The sequence below is a fragment of the Aquarana catesbeiana genome, linkage group LG03 (genome assembly GCF_042186555.1).
Source record: "Aquarana catesbeiana isolate 2022-GZ linkage group LG03, ASM4218655v1, whole genome shotgun sequence".
Taxonomy (NCBI): domain Eukaryota; kingdom Metazoa; phylum Chordata; class Amphibia; order Anura; family Ranidae; genus Aquarana; species Aquarana catesbeiana.
In genome coordinates, this window is record NC_133326.1 from 545,391,437 (window position 1) to 545,414,242 (window position 22,806).

Sequence of the window (22,806 nt, forward strand, 5' to 3'; positions counted from 1 at the left end):
TGCAGTAATATTTGAGTCCAGACTGTGTGATGGTTCTGTGTGATGGTTTAGTTCAGCCTAAAGGCACATACTCTGGAGATTGGAAAGTGAGGGGTTATTAGAAATACCCAGGCAACTAGCTATTGAGAGTCTACTGCATATATGCTAGTGACTGATTCCTGAAGGTGAAATATGGAGTATTGCCTCTAGTTAAATCTGAGAGTGGGGGAAGCTGAGCTCCACTCAGAGCACACACATCCAAAGCCATCCTAGCTTGTTTTCAACACCTCAAGCTCCATTTTCTTAGCAGCAGTGACTAGCCTCCCTCCGCTGCTGCTTCCACGAAGAATTGGCTACATTTATTACATCCTTCGGCCCTTGGCCTGCAGCCAGACCTGAGCCTGGTGCACCCGCCGCCATTTTGAAGCCTGCTGAGCGCCCGAAGCAAGCCACTCTCCTCTCTCCCACGGATCGGAGGATACGAGGAGCCTTCACCCTAGCTTTCCGGTCGGGTCGCCATCGGTGGTCTTAGCGGACTTTTGTGGCGTTGTGACAACACCTGGTGTTCCCTTCCTCTGACTCTGATTTTTCTCCATCAGACGCCATCTTGTGGCCTATCGTTCCGGCCTCTTCTGCACAAAGGCACAGTGAGTACCGAGGCACCTGCCTATTCTCCCCTCAGCGGACACCCTTAGCAGTGCCTGCGCACTGTCACTCCACCGGGACCCAGAACTTTGTGTCGTTCCGGGCCTATAGGGAGCGGCACTCACCCGGTCGGTTACTACTCTCAGGAAAGCCGCGGCTTCGGCCTACCTCTGGAGGTCGGCGGCCATCTTGGTGCTCCGCAGTACTCCCCTTATTAGCCTGCTTCACTGTCCACCTCACCAAAGAGCCTTTAAATAATAATATTCATCAGCAGGCACCCCCATATAGTGTTGGGACACATACTTATTACCGCAAGGAAGTCTGCGGAGTCGGCCTACCTTTGGAAGCCGGCGGCCATATTGGTACTCCAAGTACTCTCAAGCTTAATTTTCACCACAACATTTTCTACTTAGCTCCTGCTCCTATAGACTTTAATCAAGATAAATCTCCTTGCTCCTCCCTGTGGCTGTTGAAGTGACTCCAATACTATCTGAATACTACCTGCGTTAGACTCTTCGCATAATAACGATATTTTGATGTATGTTTGACATTAAACAAATGTGAATAGGGGGTGCTCCCTACACCAATCGGCTGTATACCTCGAACCATCTATAAGAGGCATCTTTAATACTATCCTGGGTAACCCTGTCACTGAACCGCTGTGCTTTGACCGTGTGCATCGTGCCCTAAGACCCAGAAATGCTAATTCAGCCTAGAGACGTTATCTTATAAACCATAACAAAAAATATGAATACAAAAAACGTGAATAATAAATAATGTGCTCAAAAATACTCCAAGCAGTCCTCTATTATGACATGTGATGTCTATAAACAGAGGAACTTGGACGTGTGATGTCCAAAAAAAGAAAAAAGTCAGTGACAAGCTTCAATCATGTGTGATTATGATCCTCAACCACATGTGGATATAATATAGTGACAGTCTTTAACTTTAACTTCAAATATGTATGATGTAATAACAGTTAATAGTAGGTCCACCACCAAAGACACCAGAAGCTGCTTACCAGAGGGATTGAACTCAAATAGGTGTACACCTAGTGAGTCAATCAAGCTTTGTGGTATAATATACCAAGGGGATCAGGTGCTCTATCCAGATATGACCTCCAGATGGACCTCCGAACAGGTGTAAGGTATGGATGGACTCAGTAGATATAGGCAGTCAGCCTCATCATTAAAAGAAAGAGGAAGGCATATAGTGTAACTCCGTATGGAAATTTTAATACATAAAAAGCAAAGGAAATACACTCACGTGTTTAGCAGTAAAATCAAGCGCTTGTATAAAAGAAGACAGTGGTCTCAGCATATCCTCCCGACGCGTTTCAACTTAGAAGTCATCATCTGGGGTGCTGGACCACTGTACTAGCTGAGTATTTATAGATACTGGTTACCCCCATAACAAGTGGCAGCTCCGTCTGATTGAAAGTGCAAATTATGGAGATTACTTCCTGGTTCCTCCAAAATGGCGCCCGGGCTTGCATTCCAAGCCTCGTTTTCATATGTGGAGGGGGATTACTTCCTGGTTCTGCCAAAATGGCGCCCGGACAAGAGTTCCAAGCCTCATTTTAACATGAGAAAGAGGATGTGACATCATGTTGAACAGTGACTGGTTTAAACAGCCAAAAACATGGCACCGCTATTCTCGGGGACATATAGGGGCAGATGCGGCTTAAAACGGCACAACGTCCGGTGTATATAACCTACAACATGGCGCCATTTGTCATACGGACATGTATATTAATACACTAAGTCACAAGGTATCACCCTTCTGGCAGCAAAAATGAAAAACAATATAATACATCCAAACAGTGCTCTAGCCTGAACATGGGCAGTGGTGTAGTGGCCTGCATTCCCACCCAGCAGCAAAAGGGTCGCCAGTTCGAATCCCAAGATTCCATGTGGGGGTAGAAAAAATAAATAAATAAATAAATAAAAATTATGTAACATATATAAAAAATATATGATACTAAGGTGTGACAAATGATGGAACCCCTCAAAAAGGATACGTTATTGGTTGGATCGAGCTGATATTTGTGATAGGGACCAAACTAGTATATATTCAAATAAGAAATCCAAAATACATTCTAAAATATATGTTATAAGAATTTTATAAAAATACCCTCATAAAAACATTTAAAAATACTTATAAAAAAAACCTCTCATAAAAGATATTCTAATAGGTACCACCTGGACCCTAAAGTACCAGAAATAGAGAAAAGGCATCATGCTTGGTTGATAAAAGCATTGATGTCCCATTCTATGTTCAACCCAAAAGGGGAGTAGGTCTGCAATTGGTGGATCCAATAAGTCTCCAAGCGAGAGCCTTACCTTGTCTTAGCTCCTCCCCTCCAAGGAGGTGTATATTTATCTATGACAAGAAATTAAGAACCAGTAGGGTCTCGTCTGTGATGCTCTCTATAATGTCGAGGCACGTTATGTTTGACGTCACCACTTTTTATTTTAGCGATATGCTCGCTGACTCTAACAGAGAAAGCTTGAATTGTACGGCCCACATACTGCTTCCCGCAGGGGCAGGTAATCAGATAAACGACATGTGTGGTAGCACAAGTACAGAATGTTTTAATGGGATATGTACAGTTTGTAGTGTTCGATTTAAACTCGAGGCTTTTACGTCTACCACAGGAATTGTATTGACATACAGTGCATTTTCTAAGTTGAAACGCGTCGGGAGGATATGCTGAGACCACTGTCTTCTTTTATACAAGCGCTTGATTTTACTGCTAAACACGTGAGTGTATTTCCTTTGCTTTTTATGTATTAAAATTTCCATACGGAGTTACACTATATGCCTTCCTCTTTCTTTTAATGATGGGGCTGACTGCCTATATCTACTGAGTCCATCCATACCTTACACCTGTTCGGAGGTCCATCTGGAGGTCATATCTGGATAGAGCATCTGATCCCCTTGGTATATTATACCACAAAGCTTGATTGACTCACTAGGTGTACACCTATTTGAGTTCAATCCCTCTGGTAAGCAGCTTCTGGTGTCTTTGGTGGTGGACCTACTATTAACTGTTATTACATCATACATATTTGAAGTTAAAGACTGTCACTATATTATATCCACATGTGGTTGAGGATCATCATCACACATGATTGAAGCTTGTCACTGACTTTTTTCTTTTTTTGGACATCACACGTCCAAGTTCCTATGTTTATAGACATCACATGTCATAATAGAGGACTGCTTGGAGTATTTTTGAGCACATTATTTATTATTCACGTTTTTTGTATCCATATTATTTGTTATGGTTTATATGATCACATAAGGGCTGCACATTTCACCCAATTTGTCATTTTTGCAACTTTATCCACTGCTGTGCTGGCTGCTTTAGTTTTCTTTTTTTCTTTTTCTTTTTTTTTGTTTTGACAGCGCGGTATATATTTGTTTATAATTTAGAGATGTTATCTGTCGCCTGCATTACTTTGAAGATAAAAATGCTATCATGATGAAGATGCGGGCCTGCCTAACATAGACTTTGATGGGGCAGTCATCACCATATTTCCAGACCTCTCAAAGGATACACTGGACCGCCGTAGAGTCCTAAAACCGCTCCTTGATCAATTACGCTCAGACGGGATCACGTACAGATGGGGATTCCCAGCCTGCCTGATTGGCCGCTCCTATACACTAAGATTCCCGGAGGAACTTTCAACCTTTCTGCATGATCTTAATCTTCCGTCCATGGAGCTCCCAGGCTGGCAGGATCCAATCCCCAAATTTTCGAGCCCTATGGACCCACCTTGGAAAAAGACACCCTCAAAGAAACAACGTACCTCCCTTCCAGGCTCTGCACAAAAGCATGGTTGACACGTGTATTTTTTTTTTCACACATAATAATTTCATTAATGTAGATAATAATTTTCCTACAGGTTATCTATATTAAGTCAGGTTTTGGTCGCAGTTTTTTTCTACTTTTGCCAGTCTATATTTGACCAAAACTGACATGTCATTGAACTGACCGATGTTTTTTTTTTGTTTCCTTTTTCTTACGTTCTTTAGTTCATGTACCAAATTGGTCTACACTTATGATACCTTTGTAGGTTACATGTGATCCTGGTCCTGCATAGATAATCTTCATGTTACTAAATGGAACTTACAGTTAAAAGTTATTTGTTTCTCACAGACCGTGCGCTGTTGGTGTGCACTTTCCCTTCTACCCCCCTTTCTTACAGAGTAAACTCGTCCCCCTTTCCTTTTCCTTCTGGGTTTGGCGAGGGCGATAGGCCTTACAGTTGCCCTATTCAATCCCTATCCAGGGATTGGGATGGCCTCTCGCTTTCTCTTTCCTCAATGGGAACACTGCAGATTTCTGCGTGTCGTTCATATGTTTCCCACAAGATGTTTAATTCACGTATATGATTTCTACATATGCTCATTCTTTTCTTCCTTTCTTTATCTCTCTCTCCAAAAATCTTCCTTTTCTCCTCCCCCTCCACTCCCCCCTTCTTGTTGGCATGCATGGATGGGTAGGCTGAAGGACCTTGCTCTGCTTTAACAATGGCTACATTAAAGTTTGTATCATACAATGTCAGGGGTCTTAATGTCGCTGCTAAGCGACACCAAATAGCTTGTGAACTAAAACAAGCCACATGTTCCATTGCTCTTCTTCAAGAAACGCATTTGACTCACACAACACCCGTTAAGTTAACCTCACCCCACTATCCGCAGTGGTACTATAGCCTATCAGACACTAATAAAGCTAAAGGAGTTGCCATTGGATTCTGCAGAGGTGTGTCCTTTAGGTTATCTGATATGTTAGCGGATGATCATGGTCGCTTTCTTTTCCTTCGGGGCTTCATAGGTAACACTCAATGTACTCTTGCAAATGTATATTGTCCAAACCAAAATCAGCCAACTTTTCTCTCACAAACCCTAACTAAACTTTCACACTTTGCCAAAGGTCTTACTATCCTAGCGGGTGACATAAACATGCCATTAGACCCCACAATAGATACGTCTCAAGGCCGCTCTAATATTTCTTTCAAACGACTGAAATTTGTTAAAAAAAAGCTTCTAAATCTCCAATTAATAGATGTCTGGCGTCTCCTCCATCCTAAGGAGAAGGATTTTTCACATTTTTCCACAACACACCAATCTTATTCCAGGATAGATAACATGTTTCTAGATCATTTTTATCTCCCCCTTCCTGCAGTCTGCTAACATAGGCACCGCTTATGTATCAGACCATGCACCTGTATCAATGACGTTGACCATGCCTTCCTTACCACGTCGTACTAACAACTGGAAACTTAATGACTCCCTTCTTTCTAATGAAGCTGAGGTATCCATGTTAGCCTCTCATTTATCACAATACTTTAAGGAAAATAAGCCCTCCGACACCTCTCCCTCCGTTGTGTGGGAAGCTCATAAGGCTACTATCAGGGGCTGCCTCATTGAGCTTGGTGCTAGGAAAAAAAGGGAGCATGGTCAACAAATTGATCAGGTTCTGCAGCAGATAGCGGTTCTTGACAAACAACACAAACTCTCTCTGCATATTGAGCACCTCCAATCCCTCACACTTAAACAAGAGGAATTAAAGTCTCTTCTCAACTTAGACACTAATCGACAATTCCAACGCCTATCACAGAAATACTATGAGTGGAGGAACAAACCAAGTAAATGACTTGCTAGATCATTAAAGATTAAACAGTTGCAGTCATTTATTTCCAAAATCAAACTCTCAACAGGAGAGCTAGCCCATGCAACTCCAGATATTGCTAAGGCCTTTAGAGAGTATTATGCGGACCTTTACAATGTTAAAAACGACTTATCCTCTCTACCTCAAAAAGAGAGGAGAAACCGCATGCTTTCTTACTTGAGAGAAGTACCCAATGACCCATGGGCTATCCTCTTCCATTCTACAAAAACTCCCATAAGATTATATAAACATTCAATTATTCCTCACTTACTAAACACTGCCAAAGCTTTAATTCCTACTTTATGGGGCCAACCAACAATCCCTTCTATAAAAGTTTGGCTACAAATGGTCGATAAAGTACACCTTATGGAGAGTATTACCCACAGCATTAGAGGTACTTCCAAGAAACATTCTCTAACCTGGGATTCTTGGATAAAATTTCAGTCCACTTTCACCTATAAGGACCTCTTAATGCAAACCCCTTAAATCTATAGACCAGGCTTAGCCATTTCAATCTCAATGTCTCATCTCTTTTCAATTTAAAGACATGCATGCCAACAACAACCCCCCCCCCCTCCTTCCCTTCTTACCCTCTGTTCTCCTACCTTTTCCACTCTCCTTTTTCCCATCTATACTCTTTCCTATCATCTAATTTTCCCATCTCCTTCTTTACTGCTCTCTCTTATTCCTCACTCTATTTTAACCAAAGCAAAGTTTTTTTTCCTAATTATGCTTTGTTTTCTAGGGCTCACATAATGTGAATCCATTGTTTACTTAGATGTTACATTAGCACTTTATATAACTTTATAACCATTTATTGGATTATTGAATTATAGTTACTTGGTGTAATATATGTGTACTGAAACTTATGTTATTTTATTTCCAAGAATGTATCTATTTTGAGACATATGTATATCTTTACTCTATTTTCTTTAATAAAAATATATTAAACAAAAAATCTGAGAGTGGGGCGGATACCATCATCCTTTGTAGTAGGATATTCGAAAGGGGGTGCCTGGGGCTGCTCCAAACATGCCCCCCCACACTATGAGAGTTGAGGACTATCTCAGTACCCAAGGATTAGGTCAAAATAAGAATAAAACAACAATTTATTAAGAAAAGGACATGATTGAAAACACTTTGTACATAAGTACATGAATAGTTATTTATAACTGTGCATAATTGGTATAGATGGTTCACAGAGAACAAGTAAACCCCACAGGTGATGTGGGGAGTTGAGATGTATATCCTGATGTGATCCTCTACATGTTTCGTGGCTATAACCGCTTCCTCAGGAGGAGTCAACCATAAACATCAGTGGAGGCCTGATGGAACACCAAACAGTACAAAGAGGCACCCAAAAGGGTAGTCCCCCCACGGCGAACACGGGAGACACGTGATGGTGCAATAGCTAATTGATCATGTTAGTGAGTATAGAAAACCCGGGGGTCAGAGGCAGAGAACTGAGGGGCAGTGGTATCCAAGAGGTACAAGATAGGTTATGATTATAAATGGAGACAGTGTTCAAGGATCGATCACAGCCAGCAACAGATCCCCATAAAGCACCTCTGGTCTCGCTTGCCCCTGGGTTGCAGCCATCAGATAGGTGAATCTGAGATTCTCAGACTCCTGGTCTGTACAGCATAGTTAGATGGCAAGTCAGGAGCCTGATTCATCCCATACACACCCACAGTCTTACCCACATTGCTGCCCATTCAGACTGTAATTCTCAGTACAGCAAGCTCTTGATGCAGTAGGCAGAACAGATAGTCTCGGACTCCCAGTCTGACCCGCCAACAGTCTGAATTGGCGGCAATGTGGGCGGGACTGTGGGCGTGTGTATGGGATGAATCAGACTCCTGGCTTATGCTGTACAGTGGGTAGAGTTTGAAACCATCGCGTCCACCCTCTGAAGCAAGTGGTGATGTCATCCCCTCACCAATCACATTTCTGAGAACTACAGGGGGGAATGTACAAGACTGGTGGCCAGAGGGATAGAGGGCTCAGCAGCTACCAGTCTTATGAACAGGATATGAGGGGCACAGAGGGCTCCTCACAGAATAAAGAAGACTGGATTTCTGACTAGCAAGGGGACTGTGCACTAAACCACAAACGAATTTAAAAGGTATGGGAACACCGTATATATTTAGCATGACATTTCTGTCTGAAGTTCAGCATTAAAGTGTTACTAAACCCAGAACCTGCATTCACTATACCGGGTCTCCCACAGTACACAGAACATGGAAATACAATTATTTTAGTAAATATAAACTGCTAAATACCTTTTCTCATCAGCAGTTTTGTGACTTCTATCAGTGTCTGGCTGAGCACAGATTAAAGCTTTTAGGAGGAGTTTTCATTCTCCTCTAACAGTCCTATGAGGCTGCATGACTCCTGACCCTCTGTCAGGACAGTGCTGATTGCACCCCCCCAAAATACTCCCTGGCAATACACACAAAACTGAGCATGTGCAGAATGCCTCCTATAGCTCAGTGCTATCAGCAGATGGATTGGGGATAGTACAAGTACAAGTACAGTAAGTATAACAAGCATGCTTTACTGCATATACAGGCTGATTTTACTGTTGTGGTTTTAGTAACACTTTAGAGAATATGTAAACCCAGCATTTCATATTCCTGATATGTGCCTGCTGTACCATGTACTTGTATGAAAAAAGCATCCTGTTCTCTTTGTATTGCTTACTTTGTGTGAAATCCCTGGTGTTCCTGCCAGTCCCTCAGCTTTCCTATTAAAAATTGACCACACTAAGCAGGAGAACACACCATGATCAGGCCTGTTCTCCAATGAACAGACTTGTCTTGACACCCCCGCCATCCTGTACAGCCTTTCACTGGGAAGGTCAGTGTGCTGCTGTTTCTCCACCCTCACCACTCTGTGCAGCTGAGAACAGAGAGTGTATGTGATCACTGTATGAGCTGTTTTACAAGGTGAGGGTTTACATATACTTTAACCAGTTGCCAACCAGCCACTGCAGTTATGCTGCGGCAAGGTGGCTCGGCTGTGCGAATCACCCTACTGGTACGTCGGTTCGTGCACTAGCTTTTGTGGGCGTGCGCCCACCAAGAGAGGCAGAATGGGGTTCTGCCTATGTAAACAAGGTGGATCTCCGTTCTGACAGGGGAGGAGAGATCAGCTGTTCCTAGGAACAGCGATCTCTTTCTCCTCCCAGTCAGTCAATCCCCCTGACAGCTAGAAAGCACCCCCCCAGGGAACACTTAACTCTTTGATCATCACTAGTGTTAACCCCTTCCCTGCCAGTGCCATTTATACAGTGATCAGTGCATTTTTTTAGCACTGATCACTGTATTGGTGTTACTGGTCACCAAAAAGTGTCACTTGGGGTCAGATTTGTCTGCAGCAATGTCGCAGTCCTGCCAAAAAATGTCAGATCGCTGCCATTACTAGTAAAAATAATTAAAAAAATTAAAAGTCCCCAAATCTTTCCCCTATTTTGTAGACGCTATAACTTTTTTTTTTACCAAAAATATATAGCAGAATAAGACCCCTTTCACACCGAGCCGCCCATAGCGTTGGCGGTTAAACGCTGCTATTTTTAGCGGCGTTTTACCATCGGATTTGCGGCACATTTACCCCCCCCCCGCTAGCAGCCGAGAAAGGGTTAAAACTGCCAGCGGTATCACAGCGCTGCCCCATTGATTTCAATGGGGAGCAGCGGTGGAGGAGCGGTAAACACACTGCTCCTTCACCGCTCCAAAGAAGCTGCTGGCAGGACTTTTCCTGACGTCCTGCCAGCGCACCACTCCAGAGTGAAAGCCCTCGGGCTTTCACATTGGAAAGAATGGAGCAGCTGTTTGAGGGCGGATTGCAGGCGCTATTTTTAACGCTATAGCGCTTGCAAAACGCCCTTGGTGTGAAAGGGGTCTTAATATTGGCCTAAACTAATGAATACATTTGTTTCTTTTCTATATTTTTTTTTATATGTATTATAGCAAAAAAAGAACATCAATTTTGTTTGGGTACCATGTCGCACGACTGTGCAATTGTCAGCTAAAGTAACGCAGTGCCGTATCGCAAAAAATGGCCTGGTCAGGAAGTGGTTAATTCAGGACTAAAAGCAGAATCCCCCATGAGAAACAGGAATTTGCAATCTGCTTTTCATTCCATATACATATACACAGTATATAGAAGATATACTGACTTAATCTAAGAGCTGTTGGTGGAGCCAGCACTATAAGATAAATGCAGTCAGTTATTTGCTTTTGTTTTACAGCACAAAATCTTCTACGGACAGCGTAAAGCAGATGCAATCTGATCCTGGAATCAAGAATAGGATCGATCCACCACACTCAAAGTGGGAGGTGGTGCCGGAAAACAGATACATGGTATGATGGGAAGGGAACTTTGCAATATATTTCATTTGAATATTAAACACAAACCTTGCAAGTGTAAGGTGTTCATAGTTATAGGTGGAGCCTGGTGAACTGAGTTAGCCACTGGCTTTTTTTTATGTCTCTCAGCTCTAAGGTCTCATGCACACAGGGTCAAAAAATGCTGCTTTACAGCATTTTATGCCTTTTAAACTGAATTCAGTGTTAGCTCTTGTGGCCCTGCACCCTGGATGTTTAGATCCATATTTTAAGCTCCATTTAGATAGGCACTTATAAGAGGAATTAATGCGTGAATGCTCATAAACGCGCCTAAATGCACTTGTGCATGTAAATTTATTCAAGTGGGTAGTTTACATGACTATTGTAGCCAAAAGTATGAGTTTACGTGCAAACACTTCTGAATGCCATACGCCTGTAAACACGCATTAATGCGAGTGAAAAACAGGAGATTCGAGGCATTTTTTTCTGCCAACTTCTGGCAGCATTTTGGAGCATTTAATTCATACATGCATGTGCATGATGAATAACTGTAAAATCTCCCTGCCATAATTCTGGATGCTGTCATTGCAGGTGGGTGTTTCCACCTACCTATGTATATTGCAGCTCCTCCTGTTAAGTTCCCCAAAAAATCTACCGAATGAAACATCCAGCAGGGACAATGGGAGCCCCTTATAATGGGCAGAGCAGGTGTACAGAACAATAGAATCACTGAGAGATAGAAAAGCAGCAGCGGCCCGTCCATACGGGGCGCCACCCCCTAATCCATGCGCTCGGCCCCTAATTTACATGCAGGGGGCGGGACACATGGTTTTTTTTAGAATCACATGATTAGAGCCTGAGGCTCTAATTTTCTTCAAAAAAGGGTGAGCTCAGGGAGCAGGGAACTGCACCCCGAGCCCACCCAGTTGTGTGTCAATAGCGAATTAATATTCGCTATTGTCTTACTGAATCTCCTCCCGGCTCAGGAAGCAGGTCCTGAGAACTGATTGGCCGAGAGGAGAAGCGATCCCATTGGCCGCCGAGGAGGGAGGAGATGCAGGGGAAGCCGCCGTGAAGCCTAGGAAGGAGGAGACGCAGGGTGAAGCCTGCCGCCCGCCGCCCGGAGGAAGCCTGCGACCTAGATGGGGTAAGTGCGGGGCTGGTGACCAACGGTGGGGTGGAGTGTTGGTGGTTGCAGGTGGATTGCTGCCCCCCAAAAAATATACCACCAGCCGCCACTGTAGAAGAGACTGTAAAGTGATGGCACAGCTACCACGAAATTGCTAGGGTGTGTTTGTACTTACTAAGGGGCTGCCACTATGTTTAAATGAAATGTACTCTTTCATAATGTTATCCAATACAGTAAATTATGTTTGTATTAAAGAAAAAACATCTATTTTCTTTGCAGAAATTTATTTTACTCCATGATTCCAGCGAGTTTACAAGCATTGTTGCAATGTTCAGCAAGACAGTCTCCAACCATACAGTGAAAAAAATTTGGAGGGTTGAGAATTCCAACCTCTGGATGCTCTATAATAGGTAAGTTGCCTTTTATTACTAAAACAGTGCTCTGAGCTTCTCTGTAATATAAAATTACCTTAAATATATTCATGTATTACACTATGTCACTGTACGACTGCAAAATATTTACGGTACATGTATTACATAGTATCACATATATATGACTGCTGAATATATTCATGCAATACACACTATCACAGCATGACTGCTGAGTATATTAATGTGTTACACATGTTCACTATATGGCTGCATCATATAGTATATTCATGTATTAAACAATATCACTATGTGACTGGGAAATATAAGAACACAGCTTCAACAGGCACAGGTCTCAGGGGCCTTAACATAGGAACGCATGTCCTTGCAGATGGTAGGCTACCAAAGGTTGAAAAAAGCAGAGAAAGTGTCTTGGCAATACTTGAGTGTCTCTCCATCTTGTCAACCTTAATTGCTTTTGATAGGACCTTGAGTCTAAGGTGAAGTGGAAGAAATAACTTACCTGAAGGTAAGTAGGTTGGGGCATCAGACTCGTAAAGCATAGAGTAGAGCATGGAGCAAGGTTCGAAGCTGCAGGATAGCGCTTCTGGCTTGAAGTTTTTGGAGCCTGGGCAGGTGAAGAAAAAGGACCGACAGGCCAGGTCATTTGACTGTCTTGATGAACTCTAATGCAGCATACACACGACCGGACTTTCTGGGAAACTAGGTCTAACGGTCTTCCCGACGGACTTCCGGCGGACTTCCGACGGACTTTCTGAATGAACGGACTTGCCCACACACGGACAAGTCCGTTAATTTTGAACGTTACTCGGATACGACGGGACTAGAAAAGGAAGTCAGTCTTGCCGCTTTTATCGGCGAGATTGACACCTTGCGAGCCCCGTCGCGGGGCATACCAGGCCCTTAGGTTTGGTATGGATTTTAAGGGGAACCCCCTACAACGAAAAAACGCGTGGGGTCCCCCCAAAAGACCCCTATCCTAGCACGCAGCCCGGCCGGTCAGGAAAGGGGGTGGGGACGAGCCAGCACCCCCCCTCCTGAACCGTACCAGGCCGCATGCCCTCAACATGGGGGGGTGGGTGCTTTGGGGGAGGGGGGCACCCTGCGGCCCCCCCACCCCAAAGCACCTTGTCCCCATGTTGATGAGGACAAGAGCCTCTTCCCGACAACCCTGGTTGGTTGTCGGGATCTGCGGGCGTGGGGCTTATCGGGAGCCCCTTTTAATAAGGGGGCCCCCAGATCCCGGCCCTCCACCCTATGTGAATGAGTATGGGGTGCATCGTACCTGTACCCATTCATCTGGGGGGAAAAGTGTCAATAAAAAAAAAACACTACACAGGTTTTTAAAGTAATTTAATAGACAGCTCCGGGGGTCTTCTTCCGACTTCGGGGGTCTCTCCGGCCTCTTCTCCCGGCGTCCGGTTCTTCTCCGCTCTCTCCGTCCTCTTCTCCCGGTGTTCGACCTCTTCTCCCGGTGTCCGGTTCTTCTGCCGACTCCTCCGCTATCTTCTGCCGCTCTTTTGCTAGCGGTGGTCCGGACTTCTGCGTCGCCTTCTTCCCTCTTCTCTTCTTCCGATGTTGACATGACACTCTCTCTGGCTGTAATGCTGTCTGAGCGCTCTGCTATGACTTATATAGGCGGTGACCCCACCCCCTTAAGACGTCACAGTCCCTGGGCATGCTGGGACTGTGACGTTTTAAGGGGGCGTGGTCAACATCACCCGGTGACCATGCCCCCTTAAAACGTCACGGTAAGTCCGCCGGTGTGTACACGGTATAAATCTTTGTGATCAGTATATACCACAAGTGGATGGCGAGCCCCCGTCCCTGTCCTCGTCCCCTGACCAATGTCACCACTCCTCCAAAGCCCAATTGTTGGCTAGACATCCATAGTTCCCAATGTCATAGTTGGTGTTCTGCACTAGAAAAATGTATGGGAAAAATAGGCTCATGCAGCTCATTAGAGGATGGAGAGGGTTGAGAGAGGACTGCGCCAACAATGACATCCAACGTGTTGACCTCCGCGAAGAGTGGTAAGGAAGGATCAGGGTGGGACAAAACAAGTGCAAACAAAAAAATTGACTTTTTGGCAAATGAATGACCAGGCAGTCATAATGTCCTTTGTATATTGAATTTTCCACTTATAACCTTCTCGAATATGTATCAGGTTGTAAGCCCTCCACAAATCTAGTTGGCTTAATACCTGTGCCCCCTGGATCCCGCTGAAGACTTCAGTAATATTGAACAGTGGATACTTATAAAAAATGGGGATCTTATTCAAACCATGATAATCTGTGCAAAAAGACACACGCTCCTGGCGAGAAGTGGACATGCAGATGTAACCCCTCTCAAGATTCTTCTGGATGTATGATTTAATTGTTTGTGTCTCAGGTTCGAACAAAGAGAAAACTATCTGGCAGGAGATCAATAGAGCAATCATACGGGTGGAGAGGTGGGAGAACCGCAGCGGCCTTTTCTGAAAATCCTTCACTAAACCCTGCAGAACAAGGTGGGAGGGCAAAGACAAACAAGTTGGTCAGGAGCTTATTATACACCAGGCAGTCCTGGAAGCACATCCGAGACCCGGATATTATATAACCGGAGGCCCAACTTATGTTTGGGTTACGTAGCCTAAGCCAAGAATAACCCAGGATAAGGAGGATAAGCAGTTATTTAGATGAAGAGGGGGGCACATACTGTTGTCCATATAGTGTATAACATAAGCGGCAGTTGTGTGGACAAACATGCCTTGTTGATGTCAGAGAAGAATGGGCAGACTGGTTTGAGATGATAGAAAGCAACAGTAACTCAAATAACCACTCGTTACAACCAAGGTATGCCGAATACCATCTCTGAACACATCAAACCTTGAAGCAAATGGGCCACAGCAGCAGAAGACCCCACCGGTTGCCATTCCTGTCAGCTAAGAACAGGAAACTGCTGGACCCTTGGCATGTGGTCTGGCGCGGTTTCAGCTGTGGTTTTTATGTGAGTACAACTAGGCATGGCCACTTTTTTCACTTTTTATACTCAATTTTTTGCCCTTTCACATAAGGGTATACTAACTAGACCATATGGGTTATTCATATTTTTCTATAGAACGCGGATGCACCTGGCTCCTGACGAGTGTATAGGAGTCCACAAAACGCGTAGAGCCCACCCAGATGCATCCCATATACATCGATTGGTTTTAGATGGCCTCATCTCCCCTTTTTTTATTCATTCATATTTTACTGTTTGGTGTACCCTGGTCAGTGGAGGACTAGGATGTACAATGGTACTATTTATTTTGTTCATGCCTTGCTGTTACGTGTTTTATCAATATATTGTGATTGACCATTTTTCTACAATTTATGTATGCAACACTGTCACTTTATGCTATGTCGATCATTTGTCTCAATAAAACATACATATGTTTTGACTTATGTGAACTTGATTGGTCCCATTATGCAAGCCTCATTTAAAGTCCCAACCTCCCCCCCTCTTATATACGCAATAGGGATGGGGGCGTGAACTTTTCCTCACGTTCCATTTAAAGTCCCAGGTTCGTCCTTTCCCCCACTTTTTCGCTAAGAACAGGAAACTGAGGCTAAAATTCACACAGGCTCACCAAAATTGGACAACAAAAGATTGGAAAAACGTTGCCTGGTCTGATGAGTCTAGATTTCAGCTGCAACATTCAGATGGTAGGGTCAGAGTTTTGCGTAAACAACACGAAAGCATGGATTAATCCTGCCTTGTATCAACAGTTCAGGCTGGTGGTGTAATGGTGTGGGGGATATTTTTTTTGGCACCATCTTGGCCCCTTAGTACCAATTGAGCATCATTTAAACCAAAATCTCTGAGGAATGTTTCCAACACCTTGTTGAATTTATGCCACAAAGAATTAAGGCCGCTCTGAAGGCAAAAGGGGGTCTAACCCGGTACTAGCAAGGTGTACCCAATAAAGTGGCAGGTGAGTGTATATTCATTGTTATTTACTGTTTTCTGTATAAACTTTTTACAAATCCTCAGCATAGTGGCTACAAACACTGCAGGTGAAAATTTTAAAAACAAAACTATTAATTTCAGATGATTTATTGAACATGTTTTTGTGTCTCAGGCAAAAAGATCAGATGAAGAAGAAGAATTTGGCCAACACTGTGGATGAGCGCCAGCTGTTCCACGGTACAAACCCTGCTGACATTGATGTCATCTGCAGCCGGAACTTTGATCAGAATATCTGCGGCACCAATGGCATTGAGTACGGACTTGGTCAGTGCTAAGGAGAAACATTGTGTTTAGCAATTCCAATAGCTTCTTATGATACAGTATAAAAGATATGCAATACCCTGATACAGTGTAAAATATCTATCCAGCCCTCACACTAGTTGCTGAGCGATCTAATGCAGATTGTATTGTCTGTGATCAGCTTTACAGTCATTGAGATGCATTGAGATCTAGAAGACCTAAAAAATCCAGTATTATTTTTCTACCTGCTCTGAACTGGCCGCTCTGACCCATACAAAAATATATGAAATCCAGATTCCCTTCTACCCAACCCATCATGAATGGGCTGTGATTGTAGCCTTCAGCCACTAGATGATGCAATCCATGTATGATCAGATGTAGGATGCTGGGGGGCTGAAATAAAATATGTTTCAAATAACTCTCCGGGGAATGCAATGAGACCAATGTACTGAAAAAAAACAATTATTTCTATTGTTAGTTTTGCCAAAGGAACCAAGTTACATATTTAGATAAATCTCAGCAGATACAAACAATTGTACTACAATATTTTTGTACATTATCTCAGCACGGTCATGAAATTATATGTTTGTGCATTTGGCTGTCATCAGAATTCTCTGTTACAGTGTCACTCCATTAAAGTGGTAGCTTCCATTTTTTTTTAATTGTCCCAATGTGCAGCCAATCATGTAGTTTTCTCACATTGTTCTGCAGTGATGTCACGGGTCAGGGTTAGTGAATTGACTGTTTAACCTCCAGTGAGTATGTACATAAGTTAGTATGTATTGTAAGTACTTAAAGGTGTATTTAAGGGCAAAAAACATGTTTGCAATACTTGCACATTTCCCCATGTTTTATTCTTTAAAAAAGAAAAATACCTGTTGATCCTGACAGAAATCCTGTAAGCTCCTAAATTCCTGTAGTAAGCTGAAAACACTGTCTCTGCTGCACTGAAATCCTAAGCACCGTTGTCAGTCTTGCCTGAACTATCCTTTGGTGGGAGAGGATTTCTGTAGTCCAGCAGGGGGTTGGGTGGGTACCGTGGCTGGAGTTCCCTTTTAAATTGAGCCTACGGGCCAAGAATGAAATGTAAACCAACATAACAAATAGTCGGCACCTCCCAATGATTCTCTGTATAGCACCTCCTCTATATACAGTATATATATATATATATATATATATATATATATATATATATACACATATATATATACACACACACTGTTCAAAAAAATTAAAGGAATACTTTAAAAACATGTCAGATCTCAATGGGCAAAAAAATCATGCTGGATATCTATACTGATAGGAACTGGGTAATGTGTTAGGAACGAAACAATGCCACAATTTGATGGAAATTAAAATTATCAACTTACAGAGGGCTGAATTCAAAGACACCCCGAAGATCACAGTGAAAAAATGATGCAGCAGGCTAGTCCATTTTGCTGAAATTTAATTGCAGCAACTCAAAATAGTACTCAGTAGTTTGTATAGCCCCACGTGCTTGTGTGCATGCTTGATAATGTCGGGCATGCTCCTAATGAGACGACAGATGGTGTCCTGGGGTATTTCCTCCCAGATGTGAACCAGGGCATCACTGAGCTCGTGAATAGACTGAAGTCAACCCGGCGGTGTCGGATGGACTGAAACATAATGTCCCACAGGTGTTCTATTGGGTTTAGATCAGGGGAGCATGGGGGCCATTTAATGGTATCAATTCCTTCATCCTCCAGGAACTGGCCGCATACTTTAACCACATGAAGCTGGGCATTGTCATGCACCAGGAGGAACCCAGGACTCACTGCACTGGTGTAGGGTCTGACAATGGGTCCAAGGATTTAATCCTGATACCTAATGGCAGACAGGGTGCCATTGTCTAGCCTGTAGAGGTCTGTGCGCCCCTCCATGGATATGCCTCACCATATCATCACTGATCCACCACCAAACCGGTCATGCTGAAGGATGTTACAGGCAGCATAACGTTCTCCATGGCTTCTCCAGACCCTTTCATGTCTGTCACATGTGCTCAGGCTGAACCTGCTCTCATCTGTTAAAAACTACAGGGTGCCAGTGGTGGACCTGCCAATTCTGGTGTTCAATGGCAAATGTCAATCGAGCTCCACGGTGCCGGACAGTAAGCACAGGACCCACTAGAGGACGTCAGGCCCTCAGGCAACCCTCATGAAGTCTGTTTCTGATTGTTTGATCAGAGACCTTCACACCAGTGGTCTGCTGGAGGACATTTTGTAGGGCTATGGACATGCTCATCCTGTTCCTCCTTGCACAAAGGAGCAGATACCAATCCTGCTGATGGGTTAACCACTTAAGTACCGAGCCTCTTTTTGTGTTGTTTACAAGTTAAAAACATTTTTTTTGCTAGAAAATTACTTAGAACCCTCAAACATTATACATTTTTTTTCTAACACCCTAGAGAATAAAATGGCGGCCGTTGGAATACTTTCTGTCACACCGTATTTGCGCAGCGGTCTTACAAGCGCACTTTTTTTGGAAAAAATACACTTTTTTGAATTAAAAAATAAGACAACAGTAAAGTTAGCCCAATTTTTTTTTATATTGTGAAAGATAATGTTACGCCGAGTAAATCGATGCCCAACATGTCATGCTTCAAAATTGCGCCCGCTCGTGGAATGGCAACAAACTTTTACCCTTAAAAATCCTCATAGGTGACATTTAAAAAATTCTACAGGTTGCATGTTTTAAGTTACAGAGGAGGTCTATGGCTAGAATTATTGCTCTCGCTCTACCGATCGTGGCGATACCTCACGTGTGGCTTGAACACCATTTTCATATGCGGGCGCTACTCAAGTATACGTTCGCTTCTGCACACGAGCTCAGCGGGACGGGGGGCGTTTAAAAAAAAAAAAATTTTCTTATTTATTTTACCTTTTATTTTGTGTGTCACTTTTTTATTAAATGTGTCACTTTTATTCCTATTACAAGGAATGTAAACATCCCTTGTAATAGAAAAAATGCATGACAGGACCTCTTAAATATGAGATCTGGGGTCAAAAAGACCTCAGATCTCATATTTACACTTAAATGCAATAGAAAAAAAAAAATGTCATTTAAAATTTTTTTTAAAAAAATGGCCCTTTAAGAGCTTTGGCTGGAAGTGACGTTTTGACATCACTTCTGCCCTGCAATGTTATGGAGACGGGTGGGGGCCATCTTCCCCTCACCCGTCTCCATACCCAGCAAGGGTGAAGATCCGATCGCCTCCGCCCCCGCTGACGGCTCCGGTAAGCGGCGGAGGGCACCGTTAAGTGGTGGGAGGCTCCCTCCCGCCGCCAATAAAAGTGATCTTGCGGTGAATCCGCCGCAGAGACCACTCCTATTGGAAAGCGGACCGCCGGCCGAAGAAGAGGATACCAGGGTTATGGCAGCTAGCTGCTGCCATACCAATGAGATCCCCCTTCAAAGTAAGGACATATATGGGCGTGTGGCGGTCCAGAAGTGGTTAAGGACCTTCTACAGCCCTGTTCAGCTCTCCTAGAGTAAATGCCTGTCTCCTGGATTTTTCTCCATGCTCTTGAGACTGTGCTGGGAGACACAGAAAACCTTCCGGCAATGGCACGCATTGATGTGCCATCCTGGAGGAGTTGGACTGCCTGTGCAACCTCTGAAGGGTCCAGGTATTACCTCATGCTACCAGTAGTGACACCGACCCTATCCAAATGCAAAACTAGTGAAAAACAGAATAGATGAGTAGGGAAAAAAAAATGTCTGTGGCCTCCACCTGTAAAACCATTCCTGTTTTGAAGGTCGTCTCATTGTTGCCCATCTAGTGCACCTGTTGTTAATTTCATTAACACCAAAGCAGCTGAAACTGATTAACTGACCAGATCAATATCCCAGGAGTTTAATTGACTTGATGCTATACTCTGATTAAAAAGTGTTCCTTTGTATATAGAAACAATACATAGCCACAAGGTTTTAAAAGTTAGCACACTCTGATAAGATTATATACACTAAAGTGGTCACACGTTTCTAAAAAATAAAGTGTAAACAGGTTCAGAATTAATGAAGATAGTTTTATCTTACACAAAGTCAAGCATAACTTGTAAACTTTCTTCCAACAGGAAGTTACTTTGCCAGGGATGCGTCATACTCCCACAAATACTCCATACCCACCTCTGCAGGAAGGCGGACCATGTTTTTGGCTCATGTGCTTGTGGGTGATTTTACAGAGGGGAATCCTGCGCTGATACACCCACCACAGAAATACGGAAGCAGTCAGAGATATGACTCCTGTGTAGACAACAAAAACAATCCATCTATTTTCGTGGTGTTCGAAAAGGACCAGGTCTACCCGATGTACATTCTGGAGTACGAGGAACGGAAGACACCGTGCCATGTTAACTGACAGGTGGCAAGAAAATTTCTTAATATTTGGATGATAAGAGGAATTTCTGGTATTCATAAAACACAGGGCGCAATGAAATGAGAACCCATGTTATCATTTGTTTTTCATTGCAAGCTTCAAAGACTTTACTTTAAATGAGCTAGGCCCCTTTTGACATCTCACACAGCACTAATCTATGCAATGATGATGACTGGTTTAACTATGTAATATCTCATGTTGCCAGACACGGGTAATAACTGGGGGCTATCTACACTGTTGCATGTCCAGGCTGCAGATGACAGTAACAAATGGGGCCCTCATCTGTAATTTATTTTATAGACCATTATAAAATTACAAAAATGTATGGGTATTGCAATATCCTAAATATGGTTCTTCTTCACTATGGAAAACTAACTTAGATCCCCCTTAAAGTGGTTGTATACCTATTTTTAAAACTTTTACCTACAGGTAAGCCTATAATAAGGCTTACCTGTAGATAAAAAAAATATCTCCTAAACCTGTACGGTTTAGGAGATATTCCCCTCGCAATGAGCCGCTGACTGCAGCGGCGCATGCGCACAGGGGATTCTCGGCTGAAAGCCCGGCAAACTCCGGACCTTGCCGGAAAGAAGTCTCCCGCGCGCATGCGCGGGAGTGACAACATCGCAGCTCTGGCCACTCACAGCGCCGGAGCCGCGATTACCCGGAACACACGCCGAGGGGAAATGTCAGCTCCCTCGACGTGGACCGGGTGAGATGCCGGCGCCTCGTTCTAAGGTAAGTATCTCATAATGAGCTAGTATGCGGTGCATACTAGCTCATTATGCCTTTTCCCTTACAGGTGTAGGGAAAGAAAAAAAAAAATTCAGCGGGTTTACTACCGCTTTAAGGATCTCTAGCCACTTCCCATCCAGGCCAATTCTGACATTTGTCTCCTACATGTAAAATTGATCATTTTTTTGCTAGAAAATTACATAGAACCCCCAAACATTATATATGTTTTTAAGCAAAGACCCTAGAGAATACAATGGCGGTCATTGCAACTTTTTATCTCGCACGGTATTTGCGCAGCAATTTTTCGAACACTTTTTTTGGGGAAAAAAAAAACTGTTTCATGCTTAAAAAAAAAAAAAAAACAAAACGTTAAAGTTAGCCCAATGTTTTTGCATAATGTGAAAGATGAAGTTATGCCAAGTAAATAGATACCTAACATGTCACGCTTCAAAATTGCACACACTCGTGGAATGGCGCCAAACTTCGGTACTTAAAAATCCCCATGAGCGATGCTTTAAATTTTTTTACTGGTCACATGTTTTGAGTTACAGAGGAGGTCTAGGGCTAGAATTATTGTTCTCGCTCTAATGTTCGTGGTGATACCTCACATGTGTGGTTTGAACACCGTTTTCATGTGTGGGCGGGACTTACGTATGTGTTCGCCTCTGCGTGCAAGCACACAGAGACAGGAGCGCTTTAATTTTTTTTTTTCTTTTATTGTTAATTTTACTTTTCTTTTTTTAGTTTGACACTTTAAAAAAAAATAAAACATTTTGATCACTTTTATTCCTATTACAAGGAATGTAAACATCCCTTATAATAGGAGTATGGCATGATCGATAAGACCCCACATCTCACCTCTAGGCTGGGACAGCTGAAATTAAAAAAAAAAAACGATCACGGCTTCCCAGCCGAGGCGGCGCCATTTGTTTGAATGCAGAGGCCGGGCGTGACGTCATAACATTGCGCCCGACCTCCGAGCGATCATAGAGACTTTGGGGACTATCTGGTCCGCTGGAAATCTCTATGGTCAGCATCCGGGGGCGGCGGATCCGTTCTCCAACTGACAGATGGAACGGTGAGTCGGTAGAAAGTCCGGAGTGCGGCGGGATGGGGGGGGGGGCGTCCCCTATCGCCACCCGTAAGAACGATCAAGCGGCGGAACAGCCTCTATGATCATTCTTATGGTTTAGGGAATCGCCAGCTGAAAACGACGACATCTGAATGATGCCTGAGCTGCAGGCATCATTCAGATATACCCGTTCAAATCAAGG

At 43.4% G+C, this 22,806-nt stretch overlaps 1 protein-coding gene across 1 annotated transcript in view; it reads left to right on the plus strand.

Annotated features, from left to right (window-relative positions):
* Positions 1–21,899, plus strand: part of LOC141132732 (zinc finger CCCH-type antiviral protein 1-like) — a 92,174-nt gene extending 70,275 nt beyond the window's left edge. Inside the window, exons 10-13 of the mRNA XM_073621496.1 lie at positions 10,557–10,668; positions 12,062–12,192; positions 16,274–16,425; positions 20,496–21,899. Of these exons, the coding sequence (XP_073477597.1) occupies positions 10,557–10,668; positions 12,062–12,192; positions 16,274–16,425; positions 20,496–20,779 (679 nt within the window). The 3' untranslated portion in view covers positions 20,780–21,899. The remainder of the gene's footprint in view (positions 1–10,556; positions 10,669–12,061; positions 12,193–16,273; positions 16,426–20,495) is intronic.
* The last annotated feature ends 907 nt before the right edge of the window (positions 21,900–22,806 follow it).